This window comes from Ictidomys tridecemlineatus, chromosome 2 (assembly GCF_052094955.1).
Source record: "Ictidomys tridecemlineatus isolate mIctTri1 chromosome 2, mIctTri1.hap1, whole genome shotgun sequence".
NCBI lineage: Eukaryota > Metazoa > Chordata > Mammalia > Rodentia > Sciuridae > Ictidomys > Ictidomys tridecemlineatus.
In genome coordinates, this window is record NC_135478.1 from 29,026,224 (window position 1) to 29,041,861 (window position 15,638).

At 44.6% G+C, this 15,638-nt stretch overlaps 1 protein-coding gene across 2 annotated transcripts in view; it reads right to left on the reverse strand.

Moving 5' to 3' along the window:
• Positions 1–1,857: 1,857 nt before the first annotated feature.
• Gpd1l (glycerol-3-phosphate dehydrogenase 1 like) overlaps positions 1,858–15,638 on the reverse strand; it is a 57,834-nt gene continuing 44,053 nt past the window's right edge. For both annotated transcript variants that reach the window (XM_078038230.1, XM_078038231.1), the window contains exons 6-8: positions 7,293–7,526; positions 6,947–7,053; positions 1,858–4,968 (exon numbers count right to left, since the gene is read on the reverse strand). In XM_078038230.1, the coding sequence (XP_077894356.1) occupies positions 4,872–4,968; positions 6,947–7,053; positions 7,293–7,526 (438 nt within the window). In that variant the 3' untranslated portion in view covers positions 1,858–4,871. The remainder of the gene's footprint in view (positions 4,969–6,946; positions 7,054–7,292; positions 7,527–15,638) is intronic.

Consider the following 15,638-nt stretch of genomic DNA (forward strand, 5'->3'; position numbering starts at 1 on the left):
TACAGGCTAACACTTCGGAAACCATGATAAGCTTTTCCACCTTTAAGTTGTGCTTGTTGGGTGGGTTGATCACAAAACACAAAAGTTAACTCAAAACACAAAAGTTAACTATATGATGATTGCTCTAGATTCATTTTACATTTTTTAGAAACCTCCATATTGTTTTCCATAATAGCTGAACTAATTCACATTCCCAACACCATGGAAGGCTTCCATTTTCTCTACCTCCTCCCCAGCACTTGTTATCTTTTTGATAACAGCCATTCTTACTGGAGTGAGGTGAAATCTCATGGTTTAATTTGCATGTTTCCTGTGATTAGTGATGTTGTACCGTTTTTTTCATACCTGTATGGAAAAATCTGTATGTTTCCAATGAAAAAAGGTCTATTTAGATGTACTGCCCATTTTTCAATTGGGCTATGTTTCTTTGCTATCAAGTTTTCTGAGTTTCTTACGTCTTCTGGATAGCAATCCTTTGTATAGTTTGAAAATACTTTTCTATAGGTTGTCTCTTCACTCTGTCATTGAGATTACAGATGCACACCATGGTATCTGGCTCTATATGAATCTTAGGACTGTTTTTCTAGTTTTGTCAATAATGTCATTGGTATTTTAATAGGGATTACATTGAATCTGCAGATCATTTTCAGTAGCAGGGAAATTTTAACAATATTGATTTCTTCATTAATATTTTTAAATCTTTATGTCTTTAGTTTAAAAAATACCTTCCAAAGCATCTATGATGTTATTAAATTATCTGAAACCCTAGGAGTCTAAGTCTTTTATTTTAGAACATAGACTGACTTTCACTCACAAAGAATTACTGTGTCATTATTTTATAATTTATTGGGGACTTTATTTATGGAAAACCCAGGCAGCCTGGATGGGGAGTGGATTTCCGCAGTGGTCTGTGCTTGCTTTTGCCAGGTACCTACTGGGATTACGACTCAAGTTCTAATTTCTATGCAATTTTTTGCTTATGGTTTCCTAGTTTTAAAAATTCAAACCCCAATCATGATTGTTGTGCTGTATTCCTGATTAAAATTTTTCAGCAGAAACATTTTTCTCCTCCTGAAGCTCAGCTTGTTTGTGTCTAGAGTTTGTGTTTCTTAGTCCATTCACTAGCAGCATGGCCTTTGGAGGATTCCATTGCCAGCAGAAGATCTGCAACTCAAGCCTCAGGACTCTATTAGCCCTTATTTGCTTCAGGCTCCTGAACTTCCCTCACATTTTTGTGAGATTGGCCAGGTACGGTGGGGCATGCTTGCAATCTCAGTTGCTCAGGAGGCTGAGGCAGGAGGATGGTGCGTTCAAAGGCAGCCTCAGCAACAGTGAGACACCAAGCTACTCAGTGAGATCCTGTCTCTAAATAAAATACAAAAATAGAGCTGGGGATGTGGCTCAGTGGTTGAGTGCCCATGAGTTCAATCCTCAGTACCTCCCGGCCCCACCCCCACCCCCCCAAAAAAGAAGATACTTGTTACATCTTGCTAGTTTTTCTAGGTATTTGGGGTGGAGAGGATGAAATTTCAAGTTCATCCATTCACTATGTAACCAGAACTAAAAGGTCTCTGCCCAGAATTGTAAGTATGTAAAAACATCAGCAAGTTTACAAGTAAACCCAGCTACCTGGGAGATTGAGGCAAGAGAATCACTCGGGCCCACAAGTTTGAGGCAAGTGTAGGCAACCTGCCTCAACCAAACAAACAAAAATCAGCAAGCAATGAAAACTGAGATCAGAGATGAAGCCTCTGAATAATGATAATGCAGCAAAATTCTGATTTTAGCAAAAAGCTGACCTACATAAATCTATGAACTCTGATGACAAAAAAAGAATAACAGAACCCATAACACAAGTTTGGAGGGGTTAAATGTTTATTAAACCAAGCTTTAAATCATACATCCACCTACCGTCTGTAAACAAATACAGTCCACGTGTAAGTAAATGGGCAGCAGATCAGAACCAGTGGGAATACTCAAGTTCCCTTTGCACACTAGCACCTCCCCAGAACACCCTCCGCAGGCCGACCCCACAGGAAAGGGTGAGAGGAAAGGACCAGAGAGGGAGCTCCACTCCATCCCGAGGGTGGGGGTCAAGACAGGCATCTGTTCCACACCAGGCAGGGTGGACACAGCAAGGCCACAGGGTAGTTTTTACATTCACAGATTGGCTGAAATAGTACAAATGAACTTTCCTCATCTCGGTGTCTCCCTCCCTATCACCATCATTGGTAAGAAGTGTGAATTAAAATAAAGGACGGACCACAGGTGGTTACAAAAATAGATGACTCGTAGAGTAATAAATATCTATAAGTAGCAGAGCATAAACTTATATAAAATTTACCTTTTCCCATAATGTGCAGATTATCATAAGTATGTTCGAGAGGTATGGTCAGCAGAATTCAGAGCAGTAAGAAGGGATTTTTTTTTTTTTTTGGTACCAGGGAGTATATCCAGAGGCACTTAACCACTGAGCCACATCCCCAGCCCTTTTTATACATTTTATTTAGAGACAGGGTCTTGCTAAGTTGCTTAGGGCCTTGCTAAGTGCTGAGGCTGGCTTTGAACTCATGACTCTCCTGCCTCAGCCTCCCAAGCTGCAGGGATGATAGGCATGTGCCACAATGCCCAGCTCCAGTAAGAGGGGATTTGGAAAGAAAAAAAAAACATTCAGGTTCAAAACCCAGAGGAGGCCGAATGCAGATGGGAAAACACAAAATCCCAAATCTTCCCAGCACATGATCCTACTTAGTAGACACCACAATTAGCTTACAGCCCTTTTTATATCTTAAAAAGTAACTCTTTGTTACCTATGTACAAACTTTAAAAAAGATTTATCAGGAGACCCCAAAATTGATTTAACAGAGGCATTAAAACTGCTGAAACCTGTAGCATTGTGTGCGCTTCCATGTACTTCTGTGTATGAGGCTGAAAAAGGCCCCAGAAGTGTTTTAGATAGCTTTTAGAATTCCCACAGAAATCAATTCTACAATCATTTCAGTTATAGAAGAACAAAAGAAGGGAAAAATAACCCCTCAAACTAGGGTTGGGGTTGGGTGGGGTAGGGCAAAAAAAAAAAAATCTCACAAAGTAACTAAAAATTCATGAATATATAAATGACATTCATAGGTTCTTTTAATACTTATGGAATGCTATATAAGGTAACAGTGGAATGGTATTCTGAAACCAATCTCATTTTGAGGGGTACAGTCATTCCATTCTAATTCTAAAATTAAAAGCACTTATCCCACATGATGTGCGTTTCAGCGAGGCTGACAAGTAGACTTGGTTGTACTCGACAGTGTCACCTTAAAGCTCCATAAAAGATTCATGGCTGACCTGAACTGCAAAAGTTCAGAACTCACAATTCCACAGGTAGCTATTCATGCTCATTGCTTGCAGAGAGCAAAGGATCCACTCGAGCTGGCCTAAAGTCACCTCAGCCTATAACAGTGTTCCCTGGAAACTTTGGCTAGTTTCCTCTGCTAAAGCATCTCCCTAACCCTAACGTGCTTGGGACTCGCCGGGATAAGCAAACAGCTTCCCCTGACACTAACATACATTCTACACCTTCAAGAGGGATGGACGTATGCAGCTTCCCCCAGGTCTCCTGTATCCCTCGGAACCACCCCTGGAGTCCAGGATGCTTGCTTCCTATGGAACACAATGTGTGACAGGCCAGGATGAAATAAATTTTTGAAAGGAGTGGTTCTCAAATTGGAGCGAGCATCAGAAACACACAGAGGTGTACTGAAGCAGAGACAGCACTCAGGGGTCCAGGGCAGGGCCTGGGAAACTGGATTCCAAAGAGTGAAGCAGATACTACCCGATCGTGGACCACACCTGGTGTGGCAATCATCAAGACCCTGACCCCCACACATCTCAGTGTCAGGATGTCCTCCTGTGACCTCAGGAAAGGTTGCATGGGACACTTGCCACAACCAAGTAGCTGGAGGCCAGAAAAGCCTAGTAGTATCTTAAAAGGTCCCACATGTTGGCAGGTAGAGAGTGCCGCACTCCATTCCTGGCTCTGTTCCCACACACCCAGATGACCAGGTATAGCAACTGCATCTTACAAGAGGAATAATAGCAGCACCCTCTCAGAGGATCTGGGGGACTTAAGAAATGTTTGCAAAAAAGCACCACCTAGCACAGAGTAGGTAGTGTCTGTTAATCAGAAGAACGTCAGTCACGGCAGGAAAATCCCGGTGAATTTTCTGTCTTCTCCCACTGCTAAAATCTTTACAAAAGCACATTCTGGCAGCCAATGAAGAGAAAGAAGGCTAAAAATTCAGAAAACTGCAGCAAGAGGGGAAGTACATAAGTGGATTATCTAATTGAAAGTATCTAATTGTTAAAAAAAAAAAAAAACCCACCAACCCACAATCAAAGTAAGTTAATTATGCTGGTTTGAGATAGTGTTTAAATGTTAAATACGGTGATCTTTGAACACATTCCCTTCCTCATCCTACCAACCATTTTAATGCTGGTTAAATTTATCATCAAAAGAAGGAGAAAAAAAAATAATTCATCCTCTCAAACACATATGAAGTACATCTAAAAAATTTAGCTGAGATAGTCCCAATCTTACAGAGTACCACAGTGGGGAAATTTCAAATGTGATCTTTAAAAAGGATGTATAATATTGATTAGTAGAAACACCCACACAATGAGAAATGAACACACATGCCCACATGTGTGTTTAGTTGTTGCCCTGTACAGCTGAGCCAACGAACCTGTAACAATTCATACATGTCCGTGTTGGGAGCATGATCGGGCAAATCTCTTTGTTACCAAGTGTTGGTTTCCACAAGAACCCAAAAGACTGATGGGAGAGGCAGGACTTTTCCCAGTCCCTTATGTGATTCCCGTTAGATGTGCTCTGGATGGCTCTGGAGACAGGACAGCATCTCTGAGACAGGTCGGCCTTCGTAGCAGATCTGATACACGGCAGTAAACAATGGAAACCTGAGTAAGAGGAAATGTGGAAAGGCAAGCTTAGGCCATCTGGTTTACCTCCTAGAACAAATTTGTTTTTCTGTCCTTCTTACTGGCCTGCAGATCGATATGCCATTCTGGAAAACACAGTCCTCACTTTCCACATTGCTTTATTCTTTGGTCTCAAGAATGCAGAGCCCCTGCACTACAGCTACAAGATCTCAGGACCATGAGACTTTTCTCTGCCTAACAAGCTGGGTTGTACTGTCGATAAGCAACTCACGTGGTTATCCTCCTGGGGTAAATGGTGGTCATTTACAGAAAAGAGTTGTAGCTCAGGATCTTGGCCCACATCTGGAGTGAGTCCAAGTTCCTGTCACTGTTTGAAAAGATTGGAGAATAAACTTTAAATCGCAAGGAGATATTGTTCTCCCTTCTCCCCAAAGGATCATCCCAAGATGACAATGAGACTGCCCACACATCACCATAAATAAATCAGGCCTGGAACACTCCTGCAAGAATCCAAGTGAGGACTCACAATTAGCCAAGCCCCGATCTCATGCTGGAAGCTTGATTTATTTTGCTGTTTCCTCCAAGATGTGAACACATATAAGTGAAAGTGTGAAATGGATGAGGGCATAAAGTTGCAACCTAATAATCCTGTGGAAAAACTGGTTCTATTTACTTAAGAAAAGGTGACATTATCTCAGGGTGTGCATGCGCATGCGCGCGCACACACACTTAACAGAATCAATAGAGTTTTAAAGGCCATTCTGAAAATTACCTGGCTAGAATCCTATAATGGCAATATTTAATTTAAGAAGAGCAAACAGTCCTGGGGCATCACAGGTCCTTATGAGAGTCATGACTGTAGGTTTTGGAAGGTATGGAAGCCTACGCTATTTTTTGGAGTCAGGTAAACTTTTGTCAAATCTGACTCTATAGCCTATGGACTCTGGGCAAGTTTCACAAACCCTGACTCAGTTTGCTCATCTGTAAAATGGAGCTGGAGACATAGGCCTATTGTAAGAATCAGGTGAGTTACCTGATGAATAAAGTGGTGTAGTTGGTGTCATAATTACAGGGAAGCACAGGAACTCAGCGAGATAAAGGGCTGTATGGCCAGTGGGGCCAGGCAGTGGTCCTGGGGAGGCTGAGCAGCTTATGTGCTGCAGGACTTCCTCCCTCGGTCAGGTGGCCAATCAGCTGACCCTAGCCCAACCTTAACACAGGTCTGGCTGGAAGGGGAGGGGAGGGGAGGAGGGAAGCAGGCAACCAGTCACAAGACAAGGACACTGCAAGGCTGTGCATGCACTTTCACATGGGTCCTTCCTGGTGGCACAATGCTGGGACAACTTGTCCTTCCCTTTTTTCTGAATTCTTTGATATTTTATTCATATGACTGTATCTATCTTTGTCTATCTATATCCCATGATTATATTGATCTGTATCTATATATATAGTTTTTTTTTCTTTTGTACTGGGGATTGAACCCAGTACAAATGGCTTAACCACTGAGCCATCTCCATCCCTTTTTAATATTTTAGTTAGAGACAGGGTCTTACTGAGTTGCTTAGGGCCTCCCTAAATTGCTGAGGCTGGCTTTGAACTCACAATCCTCCAGCCTCAGGAGGATTGTGAGTTCAATTCCTGAGCTGCTGGGATTACAGGCATGCACCACTACAACCAAATATCTTTTTATTTTTTTAAAACAAGTAATCATTGTTGAAAAATTTAAAACTTACGGCAGGCAGTTCTTTCTGATCACCCTGCAGGACAAACCAGAATCTAAACCTTCCTCTTCTGTCCTATGCCTTATAGAATTGAGGTCTCATGGAAGTTGAGTTGGTTTTGTGCAAACACTCATTTTGGGGGCAGGTAGGTGTTTCCTGCCCCCACACAAAGGACTAACTAATCCAGTACAGTCCTGGGTTCACTTGTTAAATGGGCTCATCTGCCAGGGGCTGGCTGTCATGAGAGCTAGTGTCACAGACCATGGGAGACTTACTTATCCATGAGTCCCTTCTGTTTGAGGATGCGATATACTTCAGCAGAAGTCTGAGGTCCTTGGAGCTTCTGCCCATTCAGCATCTCCTTCTCCAATTCTTCAATGGTCTTAAAAGCAAAAGATTAAAAAAAAAAAAAAAAACTATGGCAAAGACTAGAGAGAATTGATTTCAAGAGGAGAGTGGGGAGGAGAGTTATCATCCCCTGCCATAAGCCCAGAGAGACTCTCTTGGCTACAGGTGTCAAGTGACAGCAGCCAGGGCACACAGAATGCAGCAGGTGCTGACACTGCTTTCTGCAGGGTGGTGCGGGGGACCAGTGGGAGTGGGAGGGCATGGAGGGGCTACCTTCCCGGTTCTGGCGAATGCCTCTGCCACCCTGCGGTTCCGCCCTCCATAGCAGGTGGTTATCAGGTCGGCCACCCCGCAGCTCTCCAGGAAGGTGGCTGTGGACACCTGGCCCTTGCAGAAGATCCTGGCGAAAGCAATCATTTCCATGAGACCGAGGCGGATGACGGCGGCTTTGGTGTTGTCTCCACAGAGGAGGCCATCGCAGAACCCAGCTCCCACGGCCACAATGTTCTGCAAAGGACACAACAAAGCCAGGCTGCTGTTAGAACATCCCTGCAGATGAGGCCGCAGAGGGGGACAGTGGAGACACTGGATCCACCTCAAAATGCTCAGCCCTGCTTCTCCTGCACAAAGGGTGAGGGGAGGGTGAAGGAGGAAACAGCAGCCTCTATATCCCACTTACAGGACAAGGAGCCCACAGGTGGGGACGAAGCGCAGTGCAGTCGTATCCATCAGGCAGAAATCAGAATGGTTGAGAGCAGTCTGTGCTTAAAGTCTGTTTGACAAACTACTTGGCCTTTTGAGTTCTTTTTATTAAAACTGAATGCTTTGTCCAATTATCACACACAGAAAAGTGTACAAATCCTACGTGGATAATTTGATGAATTTTCACAAACTGAACACACCATCTAGCCAGACCCTGATCCAGAATCAGTGCAACCTGAGCCACAGAGAGAGCCCTCTGCCAGCTCTCCTCCACTCTCACCTCTCACAGCATTGACTCCTGTTACCTGTCTTTAACTATTCTATGAGCTGGGTATAGTAGTGAACACCGGTAACCCCAGTGGCTGGGGAGGCTGAGGCAGGAGGAGCCCAAGTTCAGAGCCAGCCTTAGCAACTTAGCAAGGCCCTAAGCAACTTATCCAGACTCGGTCTCAAAATGTTTAAAAAAGGGCTGGGATGTGGCTCAGTGGTTAAGCCCCCCTTGGTACCAATAAAAAAATAAATAAGTTTAAAACTATTCTATGAATGGAATCATATGGAATCCAGTCTTGTACATCTGGATTCATTGTCTCAATTCCACACCACGGTTGTGAAATTCATTCATATTTTTACACATAGCGTACTTATTTTAATTGTTGCATCACATTCCATTGTCTGAGAGTACTGTAATTTATTCTTTCTTCTGTCAGTGGGCACTGGAGTAAGTTGCAGCTTGGGGCCATTACAAGTGTTGCCACTAGGGACACACACTGTGGTACGCACCCTTTGGTAGCTACACACAGGAATTCTCTTGGTATGGTATGGAAATCGACCAGGTCCACATAAGTGCAGCTGGAGTTTCGGTGTTTTGTTTCATTTAATAATCTCTAAACAAAGACTCATGTAACATTCGATCTCTGCATGCCTGACAGACACAGGACAAATCAGACACGAGCCCTCCTCTTCCAAAGTTGATAATCTGGTTTGGGGGTTGGCAACCTAAGAGCCAACTGCTAGTGTTTTGTTTTTGTTTTAAGTTTTCCAATTTTTTTTTTTTTTTTTTGTGGTGCTGAGGATCCAACCCAGTGCCTCGCATATGCAAGGCAAACACTCTGCCACAGAGCTATGACCCCAGCCCTAACTGCTAGTGTTTGCAAACACTGATCCCCAGGCAACACAGTCACCCCCCTCATCCACACACTGCCTGTGGTTGTATGTGCTGCCAGAGCACATGTGAAGTCACGACAGAGCCCCAGAGTCCAAGGTCCACAACGCTTAGACATCTTCTATCTGGCCCTTATGGAAAATGTTTGCCAACCCTTGACAACACAGGAAAAATACCGCATGTGCAAAGTCTCACTCCCTGGCTCCCGGCCCCATCCACTTTCCTACTTCCTTTTTCCTTGCCAGGAAAAGACAAGCATTTTTCACTCTATCTAACTACACTCGTGTTTCTCAGTAATTCCTCATGATTATTTAGGTATTTGTGCCTTAGGAGATCTTAAAATATAAGGCAAGCTGGGCGTTCAGTGGTGCGGTCTGCAATCACTGCTACTCAGGAGGCTAAAGCAAGAGAACTGTAAGTTTGAGGTCAGCCGCAGCAATTTATCGAGACCCTATCTCAAAATGCAAAGGGTTGGGGATATGGCTCAGTATGGTCACCCAGTACTACAGACAAAACAAATCAACCGGAAACAAAAACTAAGAAAGCAAGTTGCTAACTAAAGGGAAATAAATAAAAACGTGTGCTTTTTTTCCTTCAAAGAACCTATATTTTATTAAAAAAGAATACTTTTTTTTTTTTTATTTGGGGATTGAAGCCAGGGGGGTGCTTTATCCTTGAACTACATCCCTGGCCCTTTCTATTTTGGGATAGGGTCTTGCTAAAAGTTCCTTGGGACCTCGCTAAGTTGCTGAGGCTGGCCTCGAACTTGCAATGCTTTTGCCTCAGCCTCTGAAATTACTGGGATTTACAGGTGTGTACCACTGGGCCTGGTAAAAATAACATTTTCTTAAAACACGTGACCCATCGATTCTGAGTGATGAGGTGAAAAATGGGGAGAACTGAAGCACTTGTAGCCTACCCCGGGGCTGCAGGCAGTGGGAGAACACTGAAGCAATGAGGTGACACCAGGACAGGCAGGGGCACTCACAGCAGAAGCTCCAAGGCCAGTGTGGATAGATAGGTTATCAAGGCAATGGGCTGAGGCTTAGGATAGGGTAGTTAGCCTAGTGGTTAGACCACAGAAACTATTCTTAGATGCTTCCTGCACCACCTCCCAATCACTGGAACCCATTCTGTCCCAGATACCTGACAAACCCACCCTAGAAAACATTGATGGGCTAAATGGAAGGTAGGAGAGACTTCATCTAACCCAGGGCTCCTGCAGACAGGAGGGCAGGGGAATTATTTATGGAGTGCCTACAGCGACCTGCACCGAGCCCTTTGCCTGCAGTCTCATCTTAACTTCCCTGATGACTCTGAAGTGTGTACCTACCCTCCCATTTCCTGTCTGGCACAACCCAGGCTCAGAGAGGCTCCCTAGCTTGCCAAGAATACCTCCCTGGCAAGAGAAGGAGTCAGAGCACGCTCCAGGGACCTGGTCCACTCTGTCCCCTCTGCCTCACTGCTTCCACAGCGTGGGACACTCCCTCCTTCCAGGGTCAGAGAGACCTTCCTCCCCCTCTGCACTTCCGTGTCTAGGGGGAGTTGCCCCCACACCCTGCTCAGGACAGCTCGGGAGAAAAGACCAGGAAAAACAGAAAGAATGGCAACTGCTAACTTTACTGACTTGTTAGAGCTTCCCACATTATTAACCCCTCTAAATCTAACAGTCCTGCAAGACAGGTCCTATTATCATGCTCAGTGAGAGCTGAAGCAACTGAGGCCCATGGCAAGCAGCTATCAGGAGGAGACACAGGAGACACGCTGCCCAGGGGCCAGTGAGTGACAGGAACAAAGAGGCCACCTAGGAGTTCAGGTAAGAACTCTCTAACAGGAAGAGCTGGCCCACTCAACCGAAAAGACTTGGCAGGAGTCTCTATCACTGGGAGAGCTCTTTCCAAGCAGCATTGTGTGGGCAGACGCTAAGCCCAACCAGTCTAACCGCACTAGGAGAACAAGCAGATGAGGGGACCTGGAGGCCTGCAGCCCCTCTGTGACCCCTTCACCACAGGGCACATGGGTCCGGACCACCTAGAAGATTCCACTAGATAACTAACCTTCCCATCAAGGGAAGGACCTGGGCTCCCACCCACTTTAATTGCTTTATGAGGCCTCTTGAAATCTTTGCCCTCTCCCTCCACCACTTATCACAAGAAAAATAAACACACTGAACCAGTGAGAGCGGGTGTTTGAATAGCATGAGAGCAGATGTCCTCCAAGATCGCTCAGCTGTGAAAGTTATCATTACCCACTGTGCATTTAAATCTGCTTTAAACTATCGGCAGCTAAAAATACCAGGACTTTCAGAAGACAGATGTGCTTAAGCCCGTCTCTGTTTCCTGGGTTATGGCAGAACTCGGGCAATCATTCACCTTGAAGTGCAGTTTTTGCAATTCTAAATTGGGGTAGGTTGGACAGGCCCTGGGCCCTCTTCCATGGCCATCATCCCACAAAAAAAAATGGAAAACCAGAGAGCTGGTCAGATGCCTGCAGCTTTGCAGACACTCTCCCACCTAGGAAGAATCACCCCACGGAAAGCCGGATCAGTATCCACTATTTTCTGTAAGTCCAACAATCCATCTGATTCTTCCTGAGGCTAGCTCCTGAAGCACTTGACCTCAGAGGACCCCACCAGCAGAGTGTAGGCTTTTACTAAACGCAAGTTGCTTGCAGGTTGGGCCCTGTATAAGGCAGCCAGGCCAAGGTGTCAAGGAAGGCCAACGTTAGCCCCATGCTTAGCCAGGGCCAAGGCAAGCATCCTGAGATGAAACTGCCTTAGCTAGAGAAGCAGTGTCCAAGAGAAGTTTCAGCAATGACATCACGTTTTATATCTGCTCTACCCAATACAGTCACCACTAGCCACGCGGGGCCACTGAGCCTTTGCCATGTGGCTACTGTGACACAAACTGAATTTTTAAGTTTGAAAACTTTTAAGTGGAGGAATGAGAATGGTGAGCCGCTGTTGGAGTCCTGAGTGCAGTGCACCCCCCACAAGAAGGAAGGCCAGAGATACAGTCGCAACTCACGGAGGACTTGTGCCCAGGCTAAGGTGGCTGGAGAAGTTCCAGGGCACCTCATCAGCTGCAGCTCCTGGGCTGAGTAGAGATCACCTCCCAGAGAAGGAACGCTATGGGGTTGGCTATCAACATCAGGCCTTCCATGCTCGGTGGGGCATGAGACCTATGTTTGGGAGACATGGGCCATGGCATCGCCTCAGAACAGGTCCTGTGGTGCTCATATGCACACTCTGCCGTGAACAGCTCTGTAATGCGGACAGGATGTTCAAATTCCTGCCAAGCACCTGCACCTGGAGCTCCATCAAGCTGTCTTGTCACTGTACCCTGAGAATTCAGAGGAGTTGTAGCTGATGACAACCCAGGTCACGCAGAAGGGCTTCACATGGTGAAGCCCTTCACATGGTAACATGGTGCAGGACCTCCCCCCCCCCCCACAGCACCAAAGCAGAAGGTTCTACCGCTGCCTGTTTCTGGGCCTTCACCCTTTCTGCCCGAGGAGCTGAATGGAGATGGAGGCCAGGGGAGGATGGAGATGAGGCCAGGAGTCCAGGGTCACTAATGAGAAGGTCCCGTACAGAACTGCCAAGCAGGTGGTGGTGAAAAGGAGTCCAGAGTAGGTGCTAGACGGGGAACTCCAAGGCAAGGAAGGCACACCTGACAGCATGTCAGCCACCACAAAAGCCCTGCTGCAAGGCAGTACCCGGGCCAGAGGGACCACTGACCACACCGCTGTGACCCCTGCCATCCAGCCCAGGAACTCGCCTCTGGGTAGTTTTCTATACCGAATGCTTACTTCCTCAGCTGACAAAATAATATTTTAGAAAAGTTCTAAAACTCTTTTTTTTTTTTTTTTTTTTGCAGGGCTAGGGATCAAACCCAGGGCTTTGCTTGGTAAACGCTCCACCACTATTTATCACTAGGCAAGTGCATCTTAATCACTTGTTAAAATTTTATTTCACAACAGGGTCTTGCTAAGTTCCCCGGATTGGTCTCCAGCCTCAGTTTCCTCAGTAGCTGAGAATACAGGTATGCATCCATATGCCTTGCCAAAAGCACTTTCTTCACCAAAAAAATAAAAAAAGAAAAGCTACGACAGCATCTTTATTTGTTCTAAAAGCAACAAATAAATTGCTTTCTGTGGAAAGAATTATTACTTAATTTGAATCTAAACCTAAATCTCCACATAGGCTAGCAGCCACGCTGTTGAACTGTGCAGATTTTGCTCATTCACACAAAGGCCTGGCTGGGTCTACACGGGCCCTGACTGGAGACCAGGCACAAGGCCAAGCACGGTGCGTCATGGCCAGTGCCCTGGAGCAACCTCCATGCCCCACAGTCAGAACCACAGAAGAGCCACAAGGAGGAACCCACGAATCCATGGCACAGTTGGCTGGTTTATCCCAATCTATTCTCTTCTTCCAGAGTAACAGAGTCACCCTTTTAGAACATGAAGACAAAGGCCATATGCCAGGGAGGCTGAAAGAGCCTGGGTCCCTTAGGATTCTATGGAGAGAGCTGGTCATGTGAATTCTAGATGTTTATATTAAGAAAGAAAGAAAACCTTCTACCTTGCTCAGCTACTATTATTTTGCGTCTCTTTTATAAGTTTCATCTGCGTCCTGATAAAGCGGCTACACACTTTGAGTTTTGTACTTCTCTGTATTAGTACTTCTTATAATTTACACCCCACGAAAAGAAGACAGACATAGAAGAATAAATACTGTATGACTCCATTTATAAAAATTCTAGAAAATGTAAAACTATAGTGTATAAAAGCAGATTAGTGGTGCCTGGCGGGAAGTGTGGCAGTGGGGACTACACATGGTATTGTCTGGGGTGAATGGAAATGCTCTGTTGTGTACAAATCTACCAGTCAGGAGAGGCCATGGTTTTGGATTGATCTCCTGCACTAGGTCCCCAAATACCAGAGCAAACCAAAACAGAGTCACTCATGCTAAATGCCACTTCATCAAACTGAAACAAAAAAGTTTCCCCCCTGAAAACAGGAGATTTCTCGGCTTTAACTTTTTTCTGGGGTGGGGGGTGGTAACCAGGGATTGAACCCAGAGGCATTTAACCATTGAACCACATCCCCAGCCCTTTTTACATTTTTTAATTTTTTAAATTTTGAGACAGGGTCTCACTAAGTTGCTTAGCCTCATTAAGTTGCTAAGGCTGGCTTTGAACCTGTGATCCTCCTGCCTCAGCCTCCCAAGCCGTTGGGATTACAGGCATGTGCCATCATACCTGGCCTCTGCTTTGACTCTTATAAAACAAGAAACCTGAAGTCACCTGATGTTAACCAATCATGTTTCTCTCTGTTGATCTGTTTATTTTTATTTATTTTTTTGACCTATAAAACGCATTGTCCTGCCTCTGGAATCTGTCATGGTATTTTGTGGAATGGAGGCTGCCCATATTCATGAATCACAAAAGAAAGCCAATTAGACCTATAACTAAATTTGTTGTCATTTTGTCTTTTGATAATATTTACTGTCAAAACAAATGCCATTTATATAAAGTTAATTAAAACAAAAAAAGAATATGTTCTGGGCCTGGGGTTGTGGCTCAGCGGTAGAGCACTTGCCTCTGGGTTCGATCCTCAGCACCACATAAAAATAAACAAAATAAAGATATTCTATAACTAAAAAAAATTTTAAAAAAGAATATGTTCTTTTCTGATTAAAAGATTAACATAGCTCAGAGGTGAAAGATGTGCTGAAGGTAGTAAGATGCTTTAGTATAAAATGATTATGCACAACCCCCTTGAACTTTCTTTTCATTTTATCCACATAGGGAGTGCTTTTAAAGTTTCTATTTTTATTTTTCAGTAAGTTAAATGACCTCATGGTTTTGTGTACAAAAATGATTAGGTACTGCCAGGTCCAATGGTACACATATGTAATTCCAGCTACTCAGAAGACTGAAGCAGAGGGATTTCAACTTTCTTCTCTCTACCTATCTGTTGTACGAGACAGAATGAATACGACTACTTTCATCATAAGAAAACCCAAGAGAACTCCTATTTGCACAATAAGAGCAACACATGGTCATCATTTTGCTTGGCACGTTCTGATGGAGGAGGGCTTCATTTTATTTACAGTCCTTAGATACGAATCAGAAAAGTCAAGTTGTACATAGTAACCAGAGAACACAGGACTACGGTTCTCGAAACCTATGTTGACTCCAACTGTGCCAATATTTGCCACCCTCCCTCCAGTCATTCACTCCTTGGATCTTGATCTCCTTATCTGTATGACACAATGGTTAGACGCAATAACTGCCAGAGGATCTATTTTTCATTAAAAAAAAAAACAAAAAAACAACTTTAATGCAGGACCATAGGAATGAGGGTAGCTAATCTCCTTTCAAAGAGTACCCGAGGGGCAACACCAGTAAGTGGCCCTCAAGCTCTGCCTGCCTCCACTCTATCAATCACCTTCTATCATGGTAACAAGAACAAATCCACTTACAGGCTTCCTGCCAGGAAAAATGAAAAGTCATTCTAAGTTCACACACAAGGCCAGCAAGGCCTCCCATTAGCAGAAGCTTTTCCAGAACCCCTCAATCTAGAATCTTTTCATCCAGCACTCTTTGCACTGATCAGGATTTCACAGCTTCTCCATTGACCACCAAAAACATCCAGTCACTCAAAAACAGCTCTGGAACTCTGGCCAGTGCTGAGTAATTAGGCATTCATGATGCCCCCTGCTGCTGTCAAGTGGTCATTAGCTTAAT